This window comes from Onychomys torridus, chromosome 11 (genome assembly GCF_903995425.1).
Source record: "Onychomys torridus chromosome 11, mOncTor1.1, whole genome shotgun sequence".
NCBI lineage: Eukaryota > Metazoa > Chordata > Mammalia > Rodentia > Cricetidae > Onychomys > Onychomys torridus.
In genome coordinates this window covers 136,538-156,368 of record NC_050453.1, presented here as the reverse complement: position 1 = coordinate 156,368, position 19,831 = coordinate 136,538, and the positions used below count along the sequence as shown (strand labels likewise).

The 19,831-nt window shown below is 36.6% G+C and overlaps 1 protein-coding gene across 1 annotated transcript in view; it reads right to left on the bottom strand.

Annotated features, from left to right (window-relative positions):
• The window catches only part of Cr2 (complement C3d receptor 2), a 210,951-nt gene that overhangs the window by 155,436 nt on the left and 35,684 nt on the right, over positions 1-19,831 (bottom strand). Inside the window, exon 3 of the mRNA XM_036201891.1 lies at positions 6,621-6,756. Within this exon, the coding sequence (XP_036057784.1) occupies positions 6,621-6,684 (64 nt within the window). The 5' untranslated portion in view covers positions 6,685-6,756. The remainder of the gene's footprint in view (positions 1-6,620; positions 6,757-19,831) is intronic.

Sequence of the window (19,831 nt, the reverse complement as noted above, 5' to 3'; positions counted from 1 at the left end):
TAAAGATCCCCAGAGATGGATTGCATAATGCCTTATTAACTTTAAATTTTCTGAATGCTAATGAGAAGGGAATGACAGCTGCAGAGAGCCATTGGATAATAGAAAAAAATACTGAATTAAATCAGCCTGTATACTTTAGAGATGTGTTGACTACAGAATGGAAAACAGGATATGTATTATATTGAGAAAGAAGTTTTGCTTTTGTTTCCACAGGAGAAGAAAGCTTATGGATACCATCAAAATTGATAAAGATTAGATTTGAACAAGAGAGACATCTTAATTAGAAGAGGTGATAGTTCATCACTCAGTGTGACCATTCAATCTAAACTAACTTATAAGGCTAACAAATGCTTTCCATTCAATCAGATATAACTTGCTGAAAGGGAAATTCCCCAAAGTGAAGGTTAGGGCAGGGTTTTGTTTTTGTCTTTCCAGAAGAATGAAGGCATCCAGCTAAGGAATCTGAAAACCACTGGACAAATGAGACATCTGAAGAAAAAGGACAAATTATCCAAAGAAAATGTCCCAAGAAAAAGAGTAAATTGGCCTATTGGTATAATACATTTTCAACAGGATAAAATTTCATGAATCTTTCCAAATATTTGTTTCTGCTTTTCTCTATAGACACATAATAAAAATGATCTTTTTGTAATCCCAGTTCAATTAAAAATTAAAGCTAGCTTTGGAGTTGGAGCTACCTCTCTCCTTTTCTAAACCCAAGAATGCTTGTTAATATAAAATCCAAAATCTCTGTATCATGTCAGAAGAGCCACCTGATATGGGACAGTAGAAAAGCCAAAATTAAGGGACTATTCTATTGACACTAATCTCATAATTCTTTGGTTCTATATTGACTCTTTAAAACTTTTCTTTAAGTATAAATATTATCTCAAAATCTGTAAAGTTAACATATATGTAGTAAACTCATTGTCATGATATTAATGGTCATATAGAGTACTAATTGTAGAAAAATGGGCTCATCTAGCTTCCTGTACATGATTTCAAATTTCAGTCTCTATCAGGTAACTAGGAATTAAGTTTTTGCACTCTGGATGTACACAACAAATTATGGTCCTTTAACCTTTTTGAGATCTGCTGCATATGCCATATGACATTTGGAATGTTTAAGTTTTCTTCAGTGAACAATGACCATGCCTAACAGTGACCTTTAATGTCTCCAAAAGAATGGAGCCCCACAATGATGATTCCACCAGGAGTATGAGAATGCTACTAAGCTGACAAACGCCACCCAAAGATTGGCTTGGAACTAAAAATTCCTCAGGACAATTTCAAGGTGGCTAGCTGAGATGGTCCAGCCTCTACTCTACTCTAGCCAGGAATTGAGATAAGCCCTGCACTTTTTCATTACAGAGACTGAACTACAAATGATACAGCAAACTCTCCTTGGACTTGGGAATTATCTTAATTTTTTTCAGGACCCCCTAAAGATACCATCACCCCAGACAGCAGCAAGTAATTTTAAGAACATGATGCCCACATTCCCAAGGGGGAGTGGGCAGTTTTTGATCATTCAGTGGGTTATGGATATTTGTCATCATTTGAGGGGTTTAGTTATAAGCTGGTATTATTAATGGTCAGGAAAAAAGCTGAACAAAGGAGATTAGATTGAAGGATTTCATTCTTAAAAGAAAAAGGGGAATACAGAAATAGGATAAAAGGGTAGATTTTTGAATCTACTTTTAAACCAAAAAGGCAACTACTAGTTTTAAATATTTTACATTGATATGGATTTTTTTATATTGATACAAATTTGACTTTATTTTTGTTATACTGTATATCTGTTTCTACTCTTGTTTAAGATATTTTTGTATGTTGATACAAATTTAAAGTTATTTTTGTTAGAACATACTATACTTACTTATGTTTCTACTCTTGTTCAAGGTATTGTACCTATACAGCTCATTTAACAATTTAAAGTAAATTTCTAGTCACTGAAAATTATTATTTCAAACTATTTAGGATAATAAACTGTAGGTTAGTAGTTAGTCACCTATTACAATCAAACTTATAGTCATTTTAGGTATGTTTTCAAGGTGAAATAGATATATTTTAGATAGGCAGGTGGACTTCAAACACTTCAGAGACCTACAGAATATGGCCATTTAAGATTTTTTTTTTTTTTTATGACAATGAGACATGTCTGCTCCTGACATCACTAATCTACTTCAGAGAAGATGAAGGGCATTGAAGAAACTCGATATGGAGTTTACTTTCTTTTTGGCAAAAGTTATCTACTAGGTAGGAAAGTGCCCTTGCCTTAACTGCTGATAGCATGCTTTCCAAATTGGACAAGCAGGACACAAAAGAAAGTTACTGCCAAACTTTGCCAAGACAAGGTGGGGAAGTCCTTCAAAAATCCTGCTTCACAGAAAAGTCTTTCAGTTATTCTAGGCCTGCAAGCTGAATATGGATGCCCAACATTACAGAGGAACCTTTAGTGAGCTGTTTCTGTCATTTCTTAGTTTTGGAAGTTGTTTGCTCTGCATTTCATGTTTATGCAGGTTATGTGTCCTTCTAAGGTCTCTGATGGAGTTGAAGACTAGATAATTATAGTTATAGTTTTCCTTATTAGCAAATTCAGAAAAGAAACTCACAAAAGAGATGTAAAGTGTATAAGTTTGAGAGACGTAAAAATATAGCTTTGGGTTGGTAATGTAAGTTTGGATAGAAAGTGAATTAAGTATAACACTTTAGACTCACCAATATAGGATAGATAATGGAATGTTTTCTCTGATTTTGTCAAATGCTATGGACTAGACATTGTCAATGTAACTATTGCTTCTATATATGTTTATATAATTATTATACTTATTGTATATAGTTTTTCTATGTTAGTTAAAACTGTTACTTTTTATCTAGACAAAAAGGGGGAATGGTGTGATATTTTGTTTGTGTTTTGACAAATATCTGCTTGGAGTCACAGGGTGGAGTTAGATACCAGTTAACCATAGAGGTTTGGAAGACTGTAGGGAGAAGGACAGGAAGTAGTAAGGCAGGGCTGAGACAGGATCTCAGCCCTTTTGGACCAGAGGAATGGAAGAGGTAGGAAGCAAATGTGACTGCTCCCCTGACTCTCTGGTCTTTCAGGTTTTTATCCCAATGTCTTGACTTCTGGTTTTTGTTGATAAAGATTAATTGGATTAACACTTCAGTGCTATGAAGAATTTTAAAACAGAATTTTCTGTTAATATTTTGAGAATTTTCTTTACTTGATCAGTTGAGATTGTTCAGTTTAGGGCAATGCCCTATACAAGGAAGATGGATGTATGGTGACTCTCCTTTGCAGCATGCCAAAACACAAGACAGAAACAGGCCAAGGACAAAGATCTCTGCAAAGAATTACCATGTGTAAATTCAGCAAATCTCTGTGTTCTCTCCCCCAACACACATGTACTTCTGTAGAAGTTTCTAAGAGGCTCCTGAGCTCTAGTTCTGCTCCTTCTGTTCTATGTAGTGAAAGGAGGTTCCGGATCAGCTTCCATCACCTCCCATAACAAGAACAATTGGAAAGTCACCTTAGTTCATCTGTGCTCCCTGTGCTGTGTCTATAGTGAGAGAGATGAAAAGCAACAGCCCTGGGGACAGAACAGGAAGCTCATAGAGCAGTGCTGTGTGACACAAAAGTATCTCAATATATATATATATATATATATATATATATATATATATATATATATATAAACTACTTATTTATTCAAGTTTTTACTAAATGCCTTCAGTTTGCTCTCCAGAAGGATAGAAATAATTTTCTTTTTTCCCCACTTCATTTAAAGTGTGTAAGAACCCAGTGAGAACTTCTTTGTATATTCCATGATCAAGATAAAGCATTTGAACTCTCAAAACACATGGACTGGGATTGTGGCTTAGTGACAAAACTTGTGCTCAGTATGTGGGACTCCTTGATTCAACCCTATCCACAAAAATAAAAATCCAGTAATATTCATATAGAAATAATGCAAAAGAAACTGCCCATGATATAGTGATTTTGACTCTTTTAATCTCATCTGTTTGGGGGAAGAGGGTCATTTGTATTCATCTACAATATTTGCTTCTTTGTGTGGTTTCCAAGATAAGGCAGACATATGCTGTGATGACAGCTGCTGGAAGCACAAACTCTTGACCGTGTTCCTTCCAGTGTTGCAAGACTCAGTGGACCAGGACAATGCAATTAGTGCTGTGAATTACAGAACAGTGTCATTTGTTCAATTTTCCTCATACTGTGAGAAATTGATATGGAGCACAGAAATCAAGGGTAAGCAATCCTATATTATTAATAAACAGCAGGAAATGAGGTTTCAGAGGTATAGTTAATATGGAGAGTGCTTGACTAAATGCTCACACAAAAAAAATATGCTCAACCCTTAGTACTGCCAAAAGCAAAAGAGCGAGAAAAATAAAATGCAAACACTGTTTTCAACCATCTTTAGTGAATCTATTGTAATACACTATGACAAAACAGTCACCTTTAAATGGGAGATACTTAACACTGAGAGGGTATAAAAATTGTCTAAATAGAAATTGTAGAAAGATAATGGTTTAGTTATATATTAGACAACAAATTAAAGAAAATAATTGAATATTGTATATTGTTTTGTGATGTAACCATATTTCCATGAAGTAGAAATATGCAATAATATGTAGACACAAAATATAATGTATTCATTATATAATCTATAAGAGAATGGGATGGGAAGATTTCATAACAAGTAGAATTTCTATAATGTACCTATAGAGGATACATACAATGTGTTATCTTAAAACCCTTCTTCTTATGTCTTAATAGATAGCTCATATACCAGGGCCCCAAAATAAATCAACCCACATTTTTCAGACAATACCATTTAATAACTGAAATGAATTGGTGCTGCCAGAAACAGACATGTCTCATTGTCATGGCAAACCTTAGGTTAACAAAACATTTTAAATGCCATATTCTATAGGTCTTGGAAGTATCTGAAGACCAACTATTTAAAATATATTTCTACATGATCTTGAAAGCACACCTAACATATCTACAAATTTGATAATCATAAATGACTAACTACTAGCCTTTTTCTTAGTTATCCTATATAGTTTATAATAATAGCTTTTAAAAATGAGAATTTTGCTTTATATTTTTAAATGACCTGAATAATAACAATACCTTAAACAAGAGTACAAATATACATATAGTTTAACAAAATTGACTTTAAATTTGTATCAATAGCTAAAATCTATACCAATGTAAAATATTTCGAGATTAACAGTTGTTTTTTGGACTAAAGTTGATTCTATACTCTACCTTTTTTTCCACCATTTTTATATCACATTCCCTCTTTCTTCTTTAGAAAGAAATTGATTATGACCAATAACAATTTATAACCAAACTCCCTTAAATGAAAACAAACATTCATAAACAATATTTTAGGAGTTTGGGCATAGTTATCTACAGTACTTCCTGTTGATAGGGGGTGCTGGTAATTTATGGAGACCCTGAGAAAATTTATATAGTTATGGTTAAGTCCTGACCGGAGTATTTTGTGTGACTGGTCCATCTTAGCCAGCAGCTTTGAAGATGTTTTGGATGCAAACACAGAGGAAACTCTAACACAAGTTGTATCAAAATTTTGGGTCATCTGGGCCATCCATTTTTATTGGTGCCTGGTCCCCTTGTTCTGAAAATATATAGCCTTTCATTTTTTTGCGTGTGAAAATAAAGGCAAAAATCTCTTTCCCAATTAACATATCTAATTTAGCATCTTTTATTATCAAATGTGTCTCAGCAATTAGCTCATAAAAAAATCCAAATGAAACACAATAAAATATAAAATCCAGACTCTCTGTGTATTTCCCATTTTTATGAGACATATTTTTTATTACTTTATTAAGGACTTTACTAATATTTTATCTACCCTTTTTCTTCTCTCTCCCAAAACTGTACACATTTTTTAAAAACATACTGTGATCTGTTTAGAGGCCTTTTTTGTCTGAATTTCTTACTGCATATCTTTAACCTTGTTTGTTTGCATGAGCAAAATCCTAAACCTGCCACATTCTCTGTACCATGCTTTGTGTGAGACTGTGGGAATCTTCCACATAGCTTAGCTCATAGTGTCCAGTGTCTGGCTCTATTTCACAGGCAACTGTCAGAAGATGTGTGTCTGCATTGCTGCTGGCATGAGACTGAAACTAGGAAGTCCAGTGTGTCTCCATTTCTTTGCATTCAGAACCTTTTTAAAGCTTCCTCAGGTTTTATGTGTAAATACTTGCCAAATGTTTGGGTGCCATATGAAGTTTGAAGTTTCTGTCCTACCAGAAACTCCCAAATACCCAGAAGCTGTTTCCCAATTACCACACAGAAGCTTATATTAATTATAAATGATTGGCCAGTAGCTCAGGCTTATTACTAACTAGCTCTTATACTTAAATTAAACCATAATTCTTATCTATGTTTAGCCACATGGCTTGGTACCTTTTCTCAATATGGCATTCTCATCTTGCTTTCTCTACATCTGGCTGGTAACTTCTCAATTCCACCCTCTCTTTTCCAGCATTCTAGATGCTTGAGTTTGCCCTAGACTCGTGTCTCCTCTTTCTTTCTGCAAGGTATAGCCACTCACCTTCTACAAAGAGACAGAAGCCTTGGGTGTTCCTGCTCAGCATGTGCACAGTCATTTCTGTCATCTCTACCACGAAAGTGTCCTGAGTAGGGTCTCAGTAGATGTCATATTTCATGTCATTAGGTTCAAAAGAGCCCTGTGGGATACAGAAACATGGATCCTTAGGCTGGGTAGTGGATAGAGGGGTCATGATACACATGCATAGATGTTCAGGGAAGTCCCTTCTAAGAAATGGCATCATAGGAATGGACCATTATCCATGAGGTGAGTCACTGCTGAGTCTGGGGATGCCTCAATGAGTTTCCTGCAGTTCCACTCATTCCAGGCCCCCTGAAGGGACACAGCTAGTCTTTGTGCACACATTTGGTCATACATCCCTGCCCTAGTATGGGCTATGCCCATACCCTGGTACCTCTGTCACCTGGTGCTTTCCCAGACACTTCTGTATCAGATTCTATTCATTTATCCTGCTTCTAGACTGAGCTCTGTTTTCTGGATATTCAGGGTCTGATGTCCCCTTGGGAAACATGAACTTGTGTCCCACATCAAGGATTACCTATGATCAGAAGATCAGGACAGGTGATTTTGGGATCCCTCTGCCTCCTTCTGACAGACAGAACCTACCAGGTTTGTGCGAAGGGCTTTCCCTGGACTCTATTTCAACATCCTCCCCCTACTCATTCCTCAAATACCACAGAAGCCTCAGAGCTCAGGCTATTGTCTGACTATACTACCATGAGTGACACCTCAATTCAGCCCTCCTTCCTCATTCTTAGAATACAAGTCAATGTCCATATTGGCAATGAGCTGAGTGGCAATGCCCTTGCAGCCATTGGGCACGGCAGAGGCCAACATTTCTGCATCTAAGGACCAATTACAATTCACCTTGTGTGAGTAGGTGCCTTCTGGATAGGCATTCTGCACCAACATGGTGGTCACCACTTCCACAGACTTTTCTAGAAATGACAAGAATCATGTGGGCTACCTAGTATTCACTCTAACTTGGTTTTTTTTTTTGGGGGGGGGGGTCTTGGCACAACCATATCTGATAGGAATGGCAAAAGTCATAAAGCAAGCACAGCTGCTTGACAAAGATCCAGCAAAGCTGAGCCATATGATGGTTGCTGTGCCACCTTTAGTTTTCATCTCCACCTGTTGCATACTTGGGGGACTTTTAATATGTGTACAATTTTGGGGTATTGGATTAATTTCTTATGAATCATTTATGCTTTCCCAGGAAAGTCCCGAACATATTACCCCTCCCACTTTTAGAGAGATATCCTTATCTACTTGAAAGTATTCCTTACACCTTGGAGGTTGTGACACACATAAAGAAGACAGGGGTCTCTTTATGAGGCTATGAAATATTCTTGAAACATCTATCTCTGTATATACTATATTTATTCAGGAACAAGATATTCTAAACAAAGTAAACTTAAAAAGATTAACAAGATTCAGTGGGCTAGAGGAGTTGGCCACCAATCAGTTTAAAGCTTCTTCCCACTATACACTCAGGCAATTACATGGCATATACAGCAACACAGTCGATTAGCTGAAGTTACCTCTTGTAATGTGAATCTTAAAAGGTCTTATGCATAAAAACAAACCTGAAGCCAAGTATTTGGGTGAGTGCTGAAAGATCAGAGAAACAGAACACACTACAGATAACTTCACCTCATCAACACCTCAGCCAATCTTGTTTCCTTAAACTGAAAGCTTTTGCATCCTCATCTGAATAAATCTCAGCTGAACTGCTGCTAAAAGTCTAAAAGCTTAACAAAGGCTCTAGTTCCTGGTCCTCATGCCTTATGTATCTTTCTGCTTCCTGCCATCACTTTCTGGGATTAAAGGCATGTGTCACTGCCTCGGTGTTTCCAGTATGGCTTTGAACTCATAGAGATCCAGATGGATCTCTGCCTCCTAAGTTATAGGATTAAAAGTGTATGTCAAACCATTTTCTGGTCTAGTGGCTGTTCTGTTCTCTGACCCCAGATAAGTTTATTAGGGTACACAATATATTGGGGAACCCAATATCACCACATTTCTCCTTTTTTTGTCTAAAATAAAACAAATTTTATAACTAATACAAGAAAAACTATATCGACTAAATATATATACTATATACAGTCAAGAATTATGTTAACAATGTCTAGTCCATTAACATTTGACAGATTCAGACCAAAAAACTCCATTATATACATTAACAATGCCCAATCTATTATCATTTGACATATTCAGATAACAATTTTCATTACTTATCCTATTTAAAACAAGTAGTTCCTTTTTAAAGTAAATTTAATAATCTCCCTTTTATCTTATCATATCCATATTCTCTTTTTTTCTGAGTAGATCCAAAAATCTACCCTTTATCATATCTTTTCTATATCTTCCCTTTTCTTCAGGGTAGAGTCACCCTTTTTTATATCCTCTTTTTTTTAAAACAAGAACCCTGAATCTAATCTCCTTTGTTTAGCTTTTTTTTTTTTACTATTAACAATTAAAACTTATAACCAACCATTATAAACAATGACAATGTCTATTACTCATTAAACAATCAAAAAATCACCCACACCACCTCTTGGGAATGTGGGTGACATGTTCTTAAAATTACTTTCTGCTTTCTGGGGAGGAAGACATCATTTGGGAATCCTGAAAAGAAAAATTTTGGGTTAATTGTCAAGTCCTGAGAGAGTTAGATATATTATTTGTCCAGTATCTACATAATGGGAAAGTGCAGGGCTTGTCTCAAGTCCTTCCTCAAGTAGTCTGTGAATCTGGATCATCTCAGCTAGCCATCTTGAAATTGTCTTGAGCAGTTTGTAGTTCAAAGCTGATCTTTGTGTTGTGTTAATTAGCTTAATAGCTTTATCATAGTCTGTGTGGAATTGTCATTGTGGGATCCCATCATCTTTTTGAAAATTTCAAAGTTGCTGATATGCATGATCATGGTTCCATGAATCAATCAATCTATCTATCTATCTACCTGTCTATCTATCTATCTATCTATCTATCTATCTATCTATCTTTCTTTCTTATTTATTTATTCACTCATTCATTTATTTATTTAACATGTGTCTCCTCTGTGGTTTGGAGCAATGACAGTCTGATAAATGTCTGTTTCGGAACCACTAATATTCTTCCCTAGAAGAGAATATCTTCACAGCAATTTCTCCCTATCACTTGCCTCACCAAACTTCTCCAAACTGACCTTTGCTGATGTTTTCTTGTAACATGATGGTCCTGACAATTGTTCTCTGAACAAGCAGCAGTAAACTCTTCATCCCAGGTAGCAGCATCACTGCAGTCACCAACATGATGAGAAGCAGCCAGCAAAGTGGAGAAGCAGCTGCTGTGTCCATCGTCCTGCTGCCACCATTTGTGACCAGGTCTGACCCTGGCCACAGCATCTCCTCAGCAAGCCTCCCAGGCTGGTCTCAAACTCAGGATCCTCCTGCCTCTGCCTCCTTCAACAAATCCTACCAACTCCTTCAGCAAATCCTACCAGTGTGTGCCACATCAATTGGCTGCATGCAGCTCAGGCCTGATCCAGGGCCTGCAAGGCCACAGGCAAGTGGTTTTTCACGAATTTGTACCACAAACATTGGGGACCAGATGTAACATGAATCTTAAAAGGTCTTATTAAATATTTGAACAAAGAACTAAATCGATTAATTCAACTGTATCTGTTCTTGAGTTGATGCTTACACTATTGTAACATGATTACTAATATGGTTATGTCTAAGCCTTTAAGTTGTTGGTAATTTCCCTTTGTCTTTTGTTCTGTTGTTATTTTCTGCTTTTTAAATGATTAAAGTTTATAATTGCCTTCTCTGGGGAAAAAAAAAGGTCTTATTAATAAAAACAATCCTGGAGCCAGGTATTGGGGTGAGTGCTGAAAGATCAGAGAAACAAGAACACACCACAGCTAACCTCTGTAGCATGAATCTTAACAGGTCTTATTAATGAAATCAAACCTGAAGCCAGGTATTGCAGTGAATGCTGGAAGATCAGAGAAGCAGAATAAGCCATAGCCACGTCACCTTGCTAATTCCTCAGCTAATCCTGTTTCCTCAGACTGGAAGCCTCTCAGTCCTCATCCAGAATGAATCTCAGCTGAACTGTTGCTCAAAAGCCTAAAAGCTTAACCAGCTTAAGTTCCTATATACCTTTCTGCCATCACTTCCTGGGATTAAAGGCTCTTGATACCATGCCTGGCTGTTTCCGGTGTGGCCTTGAACTCACAGAGATCCGAGTGGATCTCTGCCTCTGGAATGCTAGGATTAAAGGTATGTGCTACCACTGCTTAACTTCTATGTTTAATATTGTGGCTGTTCTGTTCTCTGACCCCAGATAAGTTTATTAGGGTGCACAGTATTTTAGGGAATACAATATCACCACAAACCTCACCTCCTCAGCCAATCTTGTTTCCTCAAACTGAAAGCTTCTATGTCCTCATCTGGATGGATCTCAGCTGAACTACTGCTAAAAACATAAAAGCTTAACAGAGGTTCTAGTTCTTGGTGCTTATGCCTTATATACCTTTCTGCTTCCTGCCATCACTTCCTGGGATTAAAGGCATGTGTCACTATGCCTGGGTGTTTTCAGTGTGGCTTTGAACTCACAGAGATCCAGATGGATCTCTGCCTCTGGAATGCTAGGATTAAAGGTGTGTGTGAAACCATTTTCTGGTCTCTAGTGGTTGTTGTGTTCTCTGACCCCAGATAAATTTATTAGGGTGTACAATATATTGGGGAACACAATATCACCACAACCTCTGCTTTACACAGAGACTTATATTGATGAGCAAAGAATGAAAAGATGATAAAAGAATGAGATGTCAGGACCTCCTTTTCTTAGAAAAGTTAGCACATACAGAGCCACTGTGCTGTCATGTGAACAAAGAACACTGCAATGCCAGGATTAGACATATCAATAAATTCTATAAAGACATAAAACATTGTTTATGAATTTTTCATTTAAGGGGATTTGGTTATAAATTGTTATTGGTCATAGTCTATTTCTTTCTAAAGAAGAAAGGGGGATGTGATATAAAAATGATAACTGTTCTGTCATAGTTTATTAATGATGACTAAAAGATAAGCAAAAGGAAACACATGTCCAAAACCAAAAATGGTATGATCTATGTTTTGGAACATTAATCTATCCCTGCTTGCTAAATTCTATACAAATAAAGAAGCACTCTGGTTGCTAGTCAGTCAGGTTGCAAGATTCTCACCACCACCAAGTTCTGTTTCTCTGAGAACTCCAACCATTTCAGGAAAAAAAAAGCACTCTTTTCAATTTAGCAAGTATCTTAGTTTGGAGTATTGCTGTGAAAAAGCACTGAGGAAAAGCAATTCATAGAGGAAAAGATTCACTTCGTGTTAAACTTCTAGTAAGCAATTACTGTGAAATGTCAGGGGACATGCTGAAGCATGGCAAGAACCTGAAGAGAAAACACTAAAGCAGAAGCCATGGAAGAGTACTGCTTACTGGCTTACACCTCATACCTTTCTCAGCCTGATTTCTTACATAACCCAGGAGCAATAGCTTAGAGATGACACCATCCTAGTGATCTGGCCTCTGAAACTCACTTATTATTCAAGATAACATCCCACAGACTTCCCTATACTACAGATCAATCTTATGGAGACATTTTCTCAATTTAGATTCCCTCTTCTTAGATGTGGCTGATTCAAGATTTCTGGAACCAAGGTCTTCAGTCTTAGTTACATTTCTATAGCTTTAGTAAAACAGCATGATCAAAGCATCTTATAGAAGGAAGTGTTTATTTGGGGCTTCAAGATCCAGATATATTAGAATCCTTCACAGTTACAGTAGAGGAGCATGGCTGCAGGCAGGGTAACTAAAACAGAAAGCTGAGAGCGAAGGGCTCTTATTTTGGACAGCAAATGTGAAGCAGAGAGTGCGCACTGGAAATGGCTCATGGATGTAAAACGCTAAATTCCAACCTAAGACATTCTTCTTCCAGGAAAGTGAAATCTCTTAAATTGCCCAAATGGTGTCAAGAACAAGGTATCAAATATTGATATTCCTGGGATATGAATGGTATGCCATTCAAACTACTATAATGAAAGTTCTTATCTCCATAAAAGGAAAATGCAAAAAATAATCAAGGCACACTCTATAGTTCAATTCAAAGTTCCTTTTAGCAGTGTCTCAGGTTTAGATTGTCACCTTGCTTTCTAATAGTTCCTTGAAACTGTGATAAGAGGAGTGAGTTTGCATTCACTAAGCAAAAAGAAACTAAAGCTGGTACTTAGGTAGTTTTAGCATTATTTATTCTTTTTATTCAAACTGGAATATGCATCAGTAGGACTTTGCACAAATCCAGGAAGTCTCCCCATCATCATTTAAGCCTGTGTGAAAATACTCACACATACACACGTGGAGATTCTAGTGTTTCTGTGAATGTGTGTATGTGTGTGTGTGTGTGTGTGTGTGTGTGTGAGAGAGAGAGAGAGAGAGAGAGAGAGAGAGAGAGAGAGATAACAAATTTAATGAGTTTAACAATAAAAATTTGCCAAAGGCTAGATATATGTCTTAGGTTTAGGAGGACTCTTGCAGAGGACATGAGTTGGGTCCCTATCAACCAAGTCTGGTGGTCCACAAATTTCTGAAATCTATGCTCCAGGGCACCTGATAACCTTTCCTAGTGCCAGGGGTCATAGGCACATGAATGGGCATAGGGCTACACACACACACACACACACACACACACACACACACACACACACACAAACACATACATTAAAAATAAAACATTATTCATTGCAATGAGATTATTTAAATTTTTCCTATTTTTTATAAAAACATGTTTATAATACTCTTGGCCCTTTTATAGTCACTTCTCTTTTCTCATAATTTGTATTTCATATTTTCTTTATAGCAAGTGCATGATGTCAAGTATGATTTTAAACTGTGTCAAGTGTTTTATGCCTTGTGATCTTACAGATTTATATTTTCAAATTGTCATTGAGAATTTGGTGGAGATACATCAGGTTCCATGAGCATAACTTTGAGGAGTTTGGTAAAGTGAGTGTTGCCAGTGATAACAAGTGTGGCTGTCATACTGAAAGGAGGAAGGTATTACAGGTAAGAGGAAGTTTTAAATAATCATCAAATAAATGGCAGATGACATGAGTTCCCTAATTTAAAAAATCTGTAAATAACATTTTAGCAGCATTAAAACACTGTTTTTATAACATAGGAATTTTTTTAGAACATTCTTTAATTTAGTTTTATATATATGTGTGTGTGTGTGTATTTAAATATGTATACACACATACAGATATATACATATGTATATATATATGCATGTATAAATTCTTACTGAAGTTCTTGATTCCAGAATATTGCCTATTATATTTCTTACCTCCCCTATCCCTGGTCTATTGAACACATAAAATAGCTAGTTTGTTGAAATGATTAATTTTTGAAAAGATGATTTAGAAACAATGATTTAATTTAATATCCACCAAACATTCTGGAGGATAAAATCCTGTGCCAGTGTCTATAAACTGCTATGTTTGTCCAAAAATAGTATTGTTTGTTTGATCTCCTATGACAAATAAATCTTATTAAATGCTTAGCTAAAGATATAGAAGCAGTGATGTAGATGTATATATAGGAGCATGAATCTCAGGGTTAATATTTTGCAATGCTGGTTATTATCATAGTTCATAGGTATCACAGGTGGGTAGGACTGTTAGTTGTTTCCTTATCATGGCAGCGTGAATACTGTTACACCTTCAACACCTATGAGCTATGAGGATAACTAGCATGGCAAGAGACCAGTGAAGGATAAAAAAGTGGTACTCAAATGTTGGTGATAACCAGAAGATGTCTAATTAGACTTAAATGTATTTTCTTAAAACACAGAATTTACCACATTCCTCAATGGCTAGACAATCTGATCTGGACTGCCAGGTTTTCTTTCTTTAAAAAAAATTCAACATTTTATAAATAGGAAAATGGGCATTGTCAAGTTATAAGTAACAGTATCTTCAATACAATTGGAATAAATAGCAATCCATTCAACATTTTTTTTTTGCATTTGTATTGGATGAGGAAAATGTGAGGAGGAAATGATGAAAACAGTACATATGTATAAAATTGTCAGTAAAATGAGTGGACAAATATTACCACTAGTTCTCATATATTTGTGTTTATGTTGCATTTACATGCACACACACAAACACAACAAATTTTAGTCACTCATACTGAAAATATCAGTTTCATCAAGTGTGAAATGTAGATAATATTTCTCAATGTATCCCCAGACATATCAAACTTCCTGTCAAATCCAGTAAATATTTGTTGAAATAATTGAATAAATTCTTAGATATTCCCCAAACTCAAAATTATATTACTATAAAATTTAAAAGTATCTTTAAAAACAAAGAGGATATGTGGAGAAAAGTGGGATTGTAGATACTGATAACCAAAGTTTCCATCCATTTCTGGTTCAGAGCCAAAACATGCAGATGAAGATGGGACACTTAAATGATCATTTTGATAACTGCCATTTTTATATGACAGAATATTGTCATGAAGCCTGAATACCCTAATCAATACAAATAATCCTGAGCAGCATTGAAGACAGTCATGGGTAGAGCATGCTTCTGCATTGCAAATGAACCAACACATTGGACTAAGGAGAGCTATTTGTATTCTGTGGTTCAGTAGAGGAAGATGGACACTATTTTATACCTTATACCATATAGTTTGTAAACTATATGAGGGTGTGGGGGTCTGTCCAAAAGTTTTAATTTACTTGGAGATATCATCCATGATCTGTATAATTTTATTATAATATTTCCACTTTTTCATTCCCCCAAACCCTCCTATACACCCTTGTGCATTGTCCTTCAAATTCATGGCCTCCTTTTTCCACTAAGTATTATTGCATGCAAGCATGTATCTGTATATACATATATATTCCTAAATATTACTTATTCAATTGGTGAAATATTAGCTACATGTATGATTTCAGGGTTGTTTGACACAGGACAATCAATTAGTGGTTTCTTCCCTGGGGAACACCATGTCTCCCCTTCCCAGCTTTCCTTAGTTCCAATAGTTTTTTGCACAGAGTTCAGGCCTGAGGGTTCTTCCTCATTCAGTTTGTCTTATTCATAGGCATTATCTTTGTCTTGCTCAAGTTTAACTAGTCATGTTGGTGAGGCTTTATGTGTAAGGTTTATGGAATATTGCAGAAGAGGGGGAAGGAAGAATGTAAAAACCAGAGTATCAGGGAGTTTTCCTGAGATTGTGTCTTCTAGTAATATTAGGAGGTTTAAAATTCTATCAAACTAAAAACAATAGAATCAAAATGATATTACAGAATGGCTATTTTTATTATATTAACCCTACTGATCCATGAGCATGGGAGATCTTTCCATCTCATTTTCTTTCTTCAATGTTTTGTAGGTTTTAGTATACCAGTCTTTCACTTGCTTGATTAGAGTTATCTCAAGATATTTTACATTTTTGAGGCTATTGCAAAATGAAGTGTGTCTCTGATTTTTTTCTCTGCACATTTGTTATACAGAAAAGATACTGATTTTTGTATTGTGGTACATTACTGGAAGTGTTTATCACCTATAGGAGTTTCCTGGTTGTGATGGCTATTCTTGGTTATTAACTTGACTGTATCTGGAATGACCTACAATCCAGAAATGGAGGGCACACTTTTGATCCAGATATTGAGGCTAGAAGACACATTCTTTAGAACTAGATCTTGAAGTGGGGTGACACATACCTTTAAATCTGGATCTTGAGGCTTGGGAAGGCACACCTTTAATCACACCTTCTACTGGCAGCATTTATAAGGACAGTGAAAGAAGGAAGCATTCATTTATTCTTCTCATGCTTGACCTCACTTTGCCAGCACATCCATCCCTTCACTGGCATTGGAGCCTACTTCTTAGGGATTCTAGCGTATACAGAAAACCATATGAGACATGCAGCCTTGTGGGACTGAGCAAATATTGAATCTTGGACTTTTCATTCACAGCTAGGCATTGTTGGACTGCACCCTGTAAGCCATTCCAGTAAATTCCCATGTGTGTGTGAATGTGTGTGTTACAGATATGACAGGATAAAAGGGTAGATTATTGAATCCACTTTTAAAGAGCAACAACTTGTTTAAAGTGTTTTACATTGCTATAGATTTTAGTTTATTGATACAAATTTAAAGTTAATTTTGTTATACTGTATATATAATCCTACTCTTGTTTAAGGTATTACGTTTATGCAAATAATTTAAAATTGTAATGTATAATTAAAAATACAGATTAATAATTAGTCATCTATGATAATCACATTTATAGTCATGTTAGTTAGGTATACATAGATATATTTCAATTAGGTAGGTAATCTTCAAACACTTCAAAGACCTACAGAATATGGTATTTAAAATGTTTTTAAATTTTCAGGACAATGAGACACGTCTGCTCCTGGCAGCACCAATTACTTCAAAGAGGATGATGGGCATCAAGAAAACTCCATATGGGGTTTGCTTTCTTTATGGCAAAAATGGTCTGCTTGGCAAAGACCTGCTATTGCTTGGACTTCTTGACAGTATGTTATATAAATTGGACAACCAGAACCCATAGAAAAATGACCACTAAATTTTGCCAAAACAAGGCAAGATGGTCCTTCAGGTTACTGCTTCACAGAGGAGACTGCCAGATATTCTACAGGACACAGGGAAAAAGTGACTAAAAAACTCTAGGCCTATAGGCTGAAGATGTATGCTCCAATGTTACAGAGGAAATTTGGGTGACTGTCCAGGCAGCAAGCTATCTCTGACATTCTAGATTTTTGAAAGTTGCTTACAATGCTGTTCCTGTTTACTTAGGTAATATTGTATCATTTTGAGGTCTTTGATGTAGTTGAAGATTAGATAGTTATAATTACGCTTTTACTTGATTATAATAAAATATACATTAGATATGGAACTTTAGACTCACAAATGTAGGATAGATAATAAAATATTTTTTAATTTTGCCAAATACAAATAGACTAGATATAGTAACTGTAATTCTTACTTGATAACTGTTTGCTATGTATAATTTTACTATATTAAAGCTAAAATCTTCTTTTTGGATTAGATAGAAAAGGGGAAGTGCTGAGGTATGTCTTTCTATATGCTATGAATATATATTGTTCCCATTGGTTAATAAATAAGCTGCTTTGGCCTATGGCAAGGCAGCTTAGAGGCAGGTGGTAAATCTAAGGAGAGAGACAGAAAAGAGAAAGGCAGAGTCTGGAGAGAAGCCAGTCTGCCACCCAAGGAGCAACATGCCAGCAGACCAGTAAAGCCATGAAACACAAGGCAAAACATAGATTAATAGAAATGGGTTAAATTAAGATATAAGAGCTAGCTAGCAAGAGGACTGCCATAGGCTATAAAGTTATAAGTAGCTGAGAGACTGCAGGGCTGGGCAGGGCTGGGCAGGACTGGAGAAACTTGGGACTTGAGAAAACTTAAGGCTGTGTGTGTGTGTGTGTGTGTGTGTGTGTGTGTGTGCATGTGCATGCATGTAGACTGTGTGTGTGTGCATGTGCATTCATGTAGACTATCTTGCACATACTTTAAAACTCACAGTGACCTCCTGCCTCTGGGTCTGGAGTGCTGCTACTAAGAGAATGCACTACCACACACAGCTTGAAAATAATTTTTATGGTACAAGTCTCCTCTTGTGGTGGACAGGGAGGCCAAGAGATGGTGAAGAACCCCTGATACTGGAGTAACAGATAATAGTGAGTTTCTCTATGTTTTATGATTGGAATCTTCATGCTCTGCAAGACTCTTCCATACTTTTAACTGCTAAGATATTTTCCACCCTAAGTTTTCTGTTCTTGATTGTTTCCTGCCCAAGGCAGCCTAGTCAAGGTCAGACATGTGATGCTGATTAAAAAGTGGAATTCCCTCCAGTTAGGAGAATTAGCCTCAGGCAGGGATGAGCTCCCTGACTGTTTATCTAATACAATGTACTTAAAACATATACACATAATCAATAAAATGGACTCAGCAGGTTGTATTCATGTATTTTAGCATACTTATTTGCACAACTTAATAAGGAAGAAGTTGGAAGGAAAGTATTTGGGAAGGACAGAGTGAAGAGATAAGAGGGGGAAGTGATGTAATATCATTTATTTGAAAATTATGAAAATAAAAATAAAAGAAGGGTTAGAGACACGCCTCAGCAATTAAGAGTACTGGGTGTTGTTCTTGTGTCCAAGCCCTACCATGACCCCACATTCTTTTCTAATTCATGGCTTCTTTTTGCTTTAACAACAGTTACACAGTAACAACACTTACTATTTCAATGTGACATACATTTGGCTGTAGGACTTCCCAACTATGAGGCAATGGATTGGCTACATTGGACTTTGAGTGAGTGTGTAATGGAATGTGCACACAAAGGACCCTGTGCTTTGGAGGAAGAACAGTAAGTGCTCGGGAGAGTGCAAGAATGTCTACTAAAATACAAAACTTTCCACACTAGAGCCCTATCTTCTGGGGTAGAAGGGAAGAGCTTGGAAGACCTGTGCTGTCTGAGTCATTTGATCTCTGCTCACCCAGTAGAGGAGCTGCTAATACTCTGAGGCCTAGCTGGATGGTCCTAGCTAGTGAGGGACTCTGGGAAGGCTTAGTTATCAAGAGTACCAGTAGGAGGTAGCTTGCAGGTTCTTTCCAGGATTCTTCTCTGCTTCTGCTGTAGGGGGTTGTAAGGAAGACCACAAGTCATGCCATGGTAAGTATGGTGGTGTTCAGAGCAGGTCTACTGAGCTGTCATTTGGGCTGGGACCTGGATGGGTCACAAGCCAGACTGTGGTTCTGTTGGTCCATGTGGTGACCTTGGCAGTGACCTTGTCCTCTGAGCCTCCCTGTGTGTGGATTTCCTGGGGAGCTGGAATCTCTAAAGCCTTCACATGGGAGGATATGATGCTTATAATATCACTCTCCAGTGTGCACATACAGGCATTGCTCTTGGTGTGCAATGGGAAGACAGAACAGAAAACTAAAGGTATGGTTTCTAGAAGTTCTGAATATTGCACTCCACATTCAGATTTGTCTTCTAAATGTTACAACTAGTTTAGAAACTAGTAGAAGGAGGTGATGGGGATCATCCTTCAGCAACATATGATGAAAATGCTTTTAACTTTCTGTAACCATC